Here is a 9,597-nt window from a genome sequence, read left to right as displayed (position 1 = left end):
GTTCTGACCTAATTTGTAAAACTATTAACCAGTCTCTGTTACTTCTGGGAACAGTTTCTGTCCTAATTTCCCTACCAAACTACCTGAGCCTTCAGCTCAATATCCAGGGACTCAAACCCAACATTCTCTGTTACTTCTGGGAACAGTTTCATATTTCTTCAACTTCATTAAATACTCTTAAGCAACTTTAACTGCATAACACACGGTGATTCTCATCAAAATCAAAACAGACACTCCACCAGTAATTTCAGTGAGTAGACTTTAATTTAGTCATATCCAATTTGGCACACTTTGGAAATAATTCAACAGGTAGTGCCTTACCTTTAGATAAGCCGGCTTTTGTCCACTCAAATCAGACCACTGGCTCGTGCCTGTCCGTTCGACCACCTCGGACCGTCCAAACTTTAAATTCCACCCCAATACCACAGGACGAGCCCCCAAAATGTTAAGGTTCAAAATATTGGGGATGGACACCAGAAGAAAAACCCACAATAACAACACTGGTCCGGTCGGGTTGAGTCAAACGATGATTTAATGATCACACACGTGGGAGATGGACACTGTATGCAGACAGTCTCAGATCTCAAAATGGTGGAGCATTGCTCAAACTCTTATAGCCTCTGGTTCTCCCATCTTATCATAAAAGCCTAAACATTCACATTCTTTCTCTCACACGGCGCCTAAGCTACGACCTTGGCTCCCTGTTTATCTGCTCGTGCTGAGATGGGGCAGAAAACTCCAGCATGTTCTATTCTCTTCTAATCAGACAAATAAGGCGATGACTTTCTGCGAACAGCGGTAGGGTAAAGTGTCTTGCCCAAGGACACAACGACCAGGACAGAGAGCCCGGGGATCAAACCGGCGACCTTACGGTTACAGATGGGCTTCTCAACCCCCTGAGCCACGGTCGCCTGCTGATGGTTTAGTTGAGCATTAGACTCCATGGTCACAGCTCATACTGTGACCATGGAGGCACAGATGTGGCTGCTAAAATCTTTTCTCTGCCTCCCCTGATGCCCTTTCACTCTCAACTGTGTGAAGTCTTGTGTAAACAGTATCAGCTTCATTATGATCTGACTACGTTGGTTCATCATCGTCTAGAACACTTTAGGGCCTGTTGCTGGGTAATCTCTAACCTGTTGTTTTTTTTGTGTTTCCAGATGTTGTCCAGCTGTTCTTCTGGTTAGAACTCCATCATCTGAAATCTCAGGGACGTTTCTTCATTTTTTGGATCAAGGAAAATTTCAGCCTGTCAGATCAGATGTCTTCAAGAAGGAAACCTGCGAATGCTGCAGCATTTCTGGTATGCACTCTTAAGCTCTTTGTTAGTCTAGTAAGCAGTGGATGATCAGATTAAACCTTTTTGTTTCCCTTCAGATAATTCTGATGAAAGTCTTTAGTGGTCTCGGTCTCTCGTGCCATCAAGGAGAGTATCAGATAGGAAATGAATGCTGTCCAAATTGTCTTGCAGGTAAGAACCAACTAAATGATGTGTGCATGTGCTTTCTAAGCACACACGTTGGATGCACGGTGAAAAAAAAAGTTTGATTTCTTGCTTTTGTTTTCATCAGGAAATCGAGTGAAAAGTCACTGCACTGTAGAGTCAAGTACTTCCTGTCTGCCCTGCATGACTGGAACCTACACTGATCAACCTAATGGACTGGAACGATGTCATCACTGTACAAACTGTGACTCGGGTACATTTATGTTCACATCTTCATTCCCTGACACTGAATCAGATCTCAACAGAGTTATTTTGTTGTTAATTGTTGTTAATCTTAAATCAAATCAAGACATTAAGGGATGTCTTTGTTCATTAATCCAAATATTCAACATGATGATGTCACATCTTTCCTGATTGTCATAACGATCAAAGGTGTTTTTCAGTCAAGAAATCATGAATCACAAACACATGAAAAATATTGAGTACGTTCTTTTTATGTTGGCAGGTTCTGGTCTCAGAATAAAGACACCGTGTACAGTAACATCAGATGCACTCTGTGAACCACTGGAGGGATTCTACTGTGTCCACCCTACAGGACACAGCTGTGAGAGAGCACAGGAACACAAACACTGTAAACCAGGACAGTACATCAGTCAGAATGGTAGATTTGTGTACCTTTAAGTTTCCTGATCATGTTTATTTTATATAAATAAAACAAATGTTGGGTGGAGGGTGCAGGAAGGTCATCTGGCATAAAAATCTGTGCTAAAACAAAATTCTGACTCATCGAGAATGAGTGTATCAAAGACTGCCTCTGGCGGAAGGTATCTTAGGAAGCAGTGAGAGAAAAGGAAGGAAATGTGACACTAGGGACTATGACGGTAAAGAATGAAAGCTGCTATTATGATGGAGAGAAGAAACGTAGATAATAATGTGTGTACAGGAGAGCAGAATCAGAATCAGAAAGGGTTTATTGCCAGATGTTGAGCAGGTTTACAACATTAGGAAATTGCTGCGGTGCTTCAGTGCAAACATACTGTCATAAAAATATAAAAATAAGAATAAGAATTAAAAGTGCTAAGTGGATAGATATATACATGATATATGCATGAGTGCAGGTGGTGATCAGTGCCAGACATGGAATGATGCAGTGAACACAGCGTAGGGTCATGTGTTAGTGGTGGGAACAGTCATAGTGGTTATTGTTCATGTGTCCAACAGCAGAGGGGAAGAAACTGTTCTTATGGCGAGAGGTTCTGGTGCGAATGGACCGGAGCCTCCTGCCTGAGGGGAGCAGGTCAAACAGACTGTGTCCAGGGTGAGAAGGGTCAGCTGAGATCCGAGCTGCACGCCGCATGTCCTGGAGGTGTACAGGTCCTGCAGAGATGGGAGTCTGCAGCCAATCACCTTCTCAGCAGAGCGCACAACACGCTGCAGTCTCTGTTTGTCCCTGATAGTGGCTCCAGCGTACCACACGGTGATGGAGGAGGTGAGGATGGACTCGATGATTGCAGTGTAGAATTGCATCATCGTCCGTGTTGGCAGGTTGAATTTCTTCAGCTGCCTCAGGAAGTACATCCTCTGCTGGGCTTTTTTAATGACGGAAGTGATGGTGGGCTCCCACTTCAGGTCCTGGGTGATGGTGGTACCCAGGAAGCGGAATGAGTCCACAGAGGTGATGGGGGTGTCAGTCAGGATGATGGGGGGGAGTGGGGCTGTGTGCTTCCTGAAGTCCACAATAATCTCCACTGTCTTCTGGGCATTCAGCACCAGGTTGTTGTGGCTGCACCAGGACACCAGACGTTCAACCTCCCTCCTGTAGGCAGACTCATCCCCGTCCGAGATGAGTCCATAACGGTGGTGTCATCTGCAAACTTGATTAGCTTGACAGACTGGTGGGTGGAGGTGCAGCAGTTGGTGTACAGGGAGAAGAGCAGAGGAGAAAGAACACAGCCCTGAGGGGAGCCGGTGCTGATGGTCCGGGAGTCCGAGACATTCTTTCCCAGCCTCACATGCTGCTTCCTGTCCGTCAGGAAGTCAGTGATCCACCGGCAGATGGGATCAGGCACATTCATCTGGGAAAGCTTGCCTCGGAGATGGTCTGGAAGGATGGTGTTGAAGGCAGAGCTGAAGTCCACAAACAGGATCCTGGCGTAGGTTCCTGGGGAGTCCAGATGCTGCAGGATGAAGTGTAGGGCCATGTTGATGGCGTCGTTTACAGACCTGTTGGCTCTGTATGCAAACTGCAGGTGGAACAGACGAAAGGCCGGGGTCATTGGATGTGGAATCAAACTATACCATGGTGTAGATAGGAAGGGAGTAGGGGTAATATTAAAGTAATAGCATGTCAGCAGTGTTGTGGAGGTGGAGCGAGGCTCAGACAGGATCATGAGTCTAAAGGTGAAACTCAAAGGTGGGATGTTGTCCGCTTTCTGAATGTTCCCTTGAATGTTGTTGCTGTGTATGGCCCACATGTGGTACAGTTAGTGGGAAGAGAGAGAGAGGTATTCTGGAGTAAGTTTAGTGATGTTGTAGAGGCTGGGGATTGGAGCAGAAACTTGTATACATGCAGGTGAAGGAACAGTGGCGATGAGGACAGATAGTGGTGGATTTGGGGAAATGATCAAAATGGCTGGGGTGAACAAATACTTTAGGAAAAGGGTGGAACATGCAGTGAAATAAGAGTGGAGGCAGGTTCACACAGGTGGACTACATCTTGTGCAGAAGGTTGAATGTCAAAGCAAGACAAGACTGCAAGGTTCTCATCAGAGAATGTAACTAAGCAGCATCAGATGGTAAACTGTAGCATGAATTTGCATGTAAAGAAGAGGAAGGAGAGCAAGTTGACAAAGGAAGAATGTTCCCCAAAAGTTGATTCTGTTGATCTGGATGTAGAGTTTACAAACATTTAAAACTCTACGGCCACTGTTAAAACATTTCATACACAGTAAAGTCATAGTTATGAGCCATAAGTATTGATAAAACAGACATGATTACAGAAACCTGGTTACTCACTGTCACAATCCTCAAAGCACAGGCTGAGGAAGAGGAGTTGTAGCAATCCTTCACTGTAGCTTATCAGCCAACCAAAAACACAGACCGAGTTAAACTCTTAGTGTGTGAAGAAGATAGTGATTTAATATGGTAATTATTGTTTATTAGTAGCCACATTATTTATTAGGTGTACAACTATAAGCCCCACACTTATCCGCACATGTCGTTGTTGTCATGTTGTCATCAGGAACAGCCTCCACAGACACTGAGTGCTCTGACTGCAGCAGTGGAACATTTTCAAATGGAACATTTCACTCCTGTCAGCCACACACACAGTAAGTGAAGCTTCAGAGACACATGTGCAACATCTGTACACTGTCCTCTAACAGTGTCCCTCTGTCCTTCCAGATGTCACTCACTCAACCTTCAGCAGATAACAGCAGGAACATCTGCAACTGACTCTCAGTGTGGAGAAAAAAGTAATCATATGACACTGGTTGTCATTATCACTGTGATGCTCTCAGTAGTTGTCATTATTGCTGCAGTGTTATTACTACGACATTACAAAATGAAGGGGTTTTGGAGTGTAAATACAGGTGAGGATTATGAAACAAAGAAATTGTTCTTTTTTTACTAGATCATAATCATTTTTGACAGTGATTTTATTTTTTTATAGATTTTGTTTAATTACAGTCTCAAACAGTTAAGACTGCGTGTTTGTGTCTTTCTCAGTGTTCATTGTATCAGATGTAAACAATGTGTTATCTAAAAAAAATTCTTTTTTTTTCTTTTTCTTTTTCTTTAATGGACCAAAAAGAAGATGTTGTAAAATGATGACATCCGAAGGTAAGACAGTGAGTTGCTGAGTGAGTGAGCTGCACTGATTTCTCTACAGATGTATCAGAGCTTTAATCACATGTGCTTCTCTCCTCAGTGTGGACCATCATGAAGGACAATAGACAGGAAACGATCGGCTCTCTGCAGAATAAACCTGTCCTAGAAGGAGGACGGTGACAGGTTGTGTTTGCAGTGGACAGAAATAAAGAAGCTGAGCGTCCTGCATCGCTCCGGTCTGGATTATGATGATTCATAATTCAGTTCAGGTGCTTCACAAACAAAAGCAATTCCTTTGAAAATCATCAAATACAAGGACTGCACTGAAAACACGTGAGAATTCAGCCAACTTCAGTAATTCTCAAAACATGGCTGCTGGTTAGTTTTCCACCTGTGTTTACGTCCAAAGATCTACACATCTGTATGTTTCAGCTTTGTCCTTCTGTCACAACATTGTTCATCTTCATCTTAACTTCCTGCTAGCTTCTATCATGGTTAAAGCTCATGAGTCATCGGGACATCCAACAATGATGGTGTTACTGGAGCTGAGTGAAGTTTGATGGCTTTATTATCCACGCTGTGACACATGGCAGCTGTCAGAGCAGAACACATGAAGTCAGCAGGTGTGTTTAAATTCAGGCTCTGCTTCATCTGAAGGTCGATTACATCACACCAAGGCGACGAAGCCCATCCAGAATCCGAGGCTCCTACAAACATGTCCTCCTTTCCCTAGATTTGAAGGACAAGTCGGTCCACCCGATCCCAAGATTCATTGCAGCGTGGTAGTGGAACATATATTTTGGTCCAGAGATGGAGCAGCACTCTCTCTCTGAGTCTCTGATGCTGTTTTATGTTTAAGTCTGGCTTCAGTTCAATCTAATTTAGCTGCTATGACATCAGAGAGTGTAGGGAAGGAACAGCCACACCCACAGGTGACATCATGCAGTTTGTGTTTTCACCTTCAGAGGACGACAAATCAACACAGACAGAGAGCTGCATTCAGACTTTCCAGCCATCAGTAATAACTTCAAAAATAATCATCAGTGTTTCAGCAGTTATGATATCAGAGATAATCTAGATATGTGTGACAATACTGAACATGACACATGACACACGACACAAATCATGTGATCCACTCTGACTGCACCTTCATTCATGACTTCAACATGTTGAAATGAGCTTTGAAGAAACATTTAGTGAAATAAAGCTTTCATCACAGGATTAATGGGAGCACCAGTTGAACTTTGTACTAACAACATTTTGAATAACAGTTTGAATAAAGCTCAGGTGTTGAAGATACTCACTGATTGAATGGTTGTTTTCAGCTCTGCTCCCAGTCTTTACTGGTGAAGATAGAAGGTGTTACTGGATCTATAGACAGAGAGACAGAAAAGCATGCTGAATATTTGAAGCTTTGCAGTAGAAATGTTTATATTTTAAATACAACAGAGCTGATGTGGGATCAGTGTGTTCACACCTGCAGATACAAGGTTTCATGTCTTCACACGTCAACATTTGAACATTACTCTGACTTAGACTCAGTCTGAGCAGCCAGACAACATATTTTCACACATCAATACACACAGAGATGAGCCCCTCCCACCTGTCCTGCTCCAAGTCCCACCTCCTTACAGGAAGCAGCTCACCTGTGTGTCTGTGTTTAGTGTCCAGGTGTGGAGTGGAGCTTGTTGTTCGTGTGTGTGTTTGAAGAAACTGTAAGTTTGCTTTGTTTCCTCTTTTAACAGTTTGGTTTTATGAACTTTACTGTTTGTTTCTGCTCTCTAGTGTTTGGAGCAGATGTTCAGCTCTTATTTCAGGACAAACTTTGGATCACTCTTGTGTTTGAAGACTAATCCACATCATTTTAGATTATTGATTGACTGGAATCCACACTGGTTATCCGTCAGTAACTCTGCAACAGTTACTGACAGTATATATCGATCTGTATGAAACTTTAGACCCATCAGACTCTAATCAGTAATCTGATAGAACATTGTTCTTCCCTTTAACTAGAAAAAGTCAGATAAAATCAGTTTGTTCTTAAGAAGTCAACATTCAGGTCTTACTAAAGCAATGTTGAGAAAACAAGAAACAAAGAAGCTCCAGCTCAGTTCAGGATCACTGCAAGGAATCTCAGAATAAAAAAATATATTCTCACAAAAACCACAAACATTAACAGCATGTTTTAAACCCTGGAGGCTGTGACTTACATCATGGATAATGTGCGTAAAATATTATGAACTTGTCGACTTTTCCACGTCTTTGTGTTGTTGTCATGTTCACTTGCTCTTAATAAGTGGATTTGGAGTTTTCTTCTTTAGCATTTGAAGGTTTTAATCATTAATAGTTGGTCAGAGTGTGGTCACTTGTGTTTCTCTCTATTTTGAGGTCCCAAGTCTCTGAATTTTTTTTTAACGCTTTGAAATGTTCAGATCTAAACCACTTTAACAAAGACTGCACAGTTGTGTCCAGAAGCTCAGGTCTGAGTCTGTCTCAGACCTTGTTGTCAGCAGAGCTGAGGAACTACAGAGCATCAACAGTCTGATCCAGACTGTTGATGCTTTCCTTTAACAATGACTCAGGATAATTCATGAAAACAGAAAATTGGATTTAAAAGTAGAAGGAACAGACTAGAAAGCTGTTTCAAACAATCAAACAGTTTCTCTACTGATAGCTGATGATTGACAAGTCACAGAAACTTGTCAAGCTGGTAGAACAGAACAAGAAGTGAAACATTTCTTATTTACTTTAAGTAAAAAAAATCTGATAAATAATGTGGATTACTGAGTAAATAAACTTCTGATGTATGTTAGTGTTTTTACAGCTCTGTTAAACAACCTGTTGTTACTGCTGATGCATCCCAAAGATCAGATGTGCTGCAAACTGAAACTATGCTGCATGCAGTTACCTGTTTTTCCAGTTTAACTTTTTATGAAGATTATTTCCTTGTCTGAAAACACCGCCTATCATACAAAGCATTTTTGTTTCTCACGAATATGATGGAAGACAGAGGAAGAAACTAACGCTTCTTCTCACCTGACTGTGTTCCTGTTACAAACATTATAGGGATATTATACAAATTGCTGTAGTTTATAATATAGCTTTTAAACATTTATTTATGCCTGTGTCCCTGAATTAATTTGATAATCATGTGAAGAACTTGTTGTCTACACATGAATTATGGTCTATTAATAAAGTCGAGACTATTAATTCTATGATGATATTATAAGCACTCTTGGTCTGTCAGCTTTCTGGTCAGCTTCCTTCTCTCACCCCAACACAGCAGATGGCAGCGCTCCCTGAGTGAGGCTCTGCTGGAGGTTTCTTCCTGTAAAAAGAGTTTTCCCTTCCCCTTTTACCAAAGTGCTTGTTCATATGATTGAGTTTTGGGGGGGTTTGCATTACTGTAGCTGTCTTTTCCTTACTATAGAAACAACTTTTGGTTTGTTGCTTTTGCTATAGAAATAAAAATTGAACTGAACTGGTGCTGTCAATATAGAAACTGTTTGTTCTCATAGTTCCTACTGAAAGTAATATAAGTGTGAAACGTTGCTTTAAAAAAGGATTTAAAGCTAAACAAATGACTTTTAGCTCAGTGTTGCTAAACAGTGTATTTTAACCCAAACCATGATGATGAAATAGAAATCACAGAAACTCTGTCTGCTCTCTTCTGGTGTGTTCAGAGAGCAGGGAGGGTTCTCTGTTTGAGTTAGGATTAAGACTGTGTTGGTCAATCGCTCTAATCTTCTTTGCCGTTTAATAAAAACAAACAAACAAACAACAACTACAGGATATAATAAAAATCATTTCTCACATACTTGACTCCTCTGCTCAGCAGTATCAGGGCTCTTTTCTTGTTTTCTACTTTCTTGGCTTCCTGTCATGAAGCAACTGCCATTTTGTTTTTTTCTTCCATATGTAGTCTCAGTTCTCCATTTTAGAGAATGTAAAGCTGCTGAACCTGTTTTCATGTTAGTGTCTGTAGCATCTTTTGAAACAGCATTTCTACAGTGTAGCACGGAATCGGTTCACTAAACAGGTTCAGAGGAATAACTGGAATATTTCCCAAACAGAGAGAGCCTGATGAGATTTTTATACCCAGTGTACACTGTTTCTACTTTGAAATATACAATTTTTTGTGCTTTTTAATTCCACAAGATAAAAATCTTTTGTTTCTTGGATTCCAATAAATTTTACTAAATCTTCTATTTGCAAAATAAAACCAATAAAGGCTCAACTAGAGCTTTAAACCAGTGACAATAAATAGGTTTCAAAGAGTTATTAAGTTGCTGTCAGATTAGGGAGCTCTAATGTGAAAGGGCAAG

General features: G+C 41.4%; 1 protein-coding gene and 1 long non-coding RNA gene across 5 annotated transcripts in view; one reads left to right on the top strand and one right to left on the bottom strand.

Annotated features, from left to right (window-relative positions):
* Positions 1-9,038, top strand: part of LOC102293771 (tumor necrosis factor receptor superfamily member 14) — a 38,975-nt gene extending 29,937 nt beyond the window's left edge. Inside the window, exons 2-9 of one of the 4 annotated variants that reach the window (XM_042216468.1) lie at positions 1,161-1,303; positions 1,378-1,471; positions 1,572-1,697; positions 1,950-2,105; positions 4,686-4,773; positions 4,847-4,917; positions 5,259-5,284; positions 5,373-9,038. In XM_042216468.1, coding sequence (XP_042072402.1) covers positions 1,161-1,303; positions 1,378-1,471; positions 1,572-1,697; positions 1,950-2,105; positions 4,686-4,773; positions 4,847-4,917; positions 5,259-5,272 — 692 coding nt within the window. In that variant the 3' untranslated portion in view covers positions 5,273-5,284; positions 5,373-9,038. Of the gene's footprint in view, positions 1-1,160; positions 1,304-1,377; positions 1,472-1,571; positions 1,698-1,949; positions 2,106-4,685; positions 4,774-4,846; positions 5,035-5,255; positions 5,285-5,372 lie in introns of all 4 variants that reach the window. The other 3 variants (XM_042216467.1, XM_042216466.1, XM_042216465.1) reach the window with 3 other exon arrangements.
* Positions 6,115-9,249, bottom strand: LOC121813034. The gene is made up of 3 exons (XR_006053474.1): positions 9,091-9,249; positions 6,577-6,643; positions 6,115-6,231 (listed from the first exon to the last, which is right to left on the bottom strand). It is a non-coding gene; the product is annotated as an uncharacterized LOC121813034 (long non-coding RNA).
* Positions 9,250-9,597: the final 348 nt, after the last annotated feature.

This window comes from Haplochromis burtoni, unplaced genomic scaffold (assembly GCF_018398535.1).
Source record: "Haplochromis burtoni strain Fernald_Lab_line unplaced genomic scaffold, NCSU_Asbu1 Contig_1065, whole genome shotgun sequence".
NCBI lineage: Eukaryota > Metazoa > Chordata > Actinopteri > Cichliformes > Cichlidae > Haplochromis > Haplochromis burtoni.
This window is presented reverse-complemented; position numbering and strand designations above follow the sequence as displayed.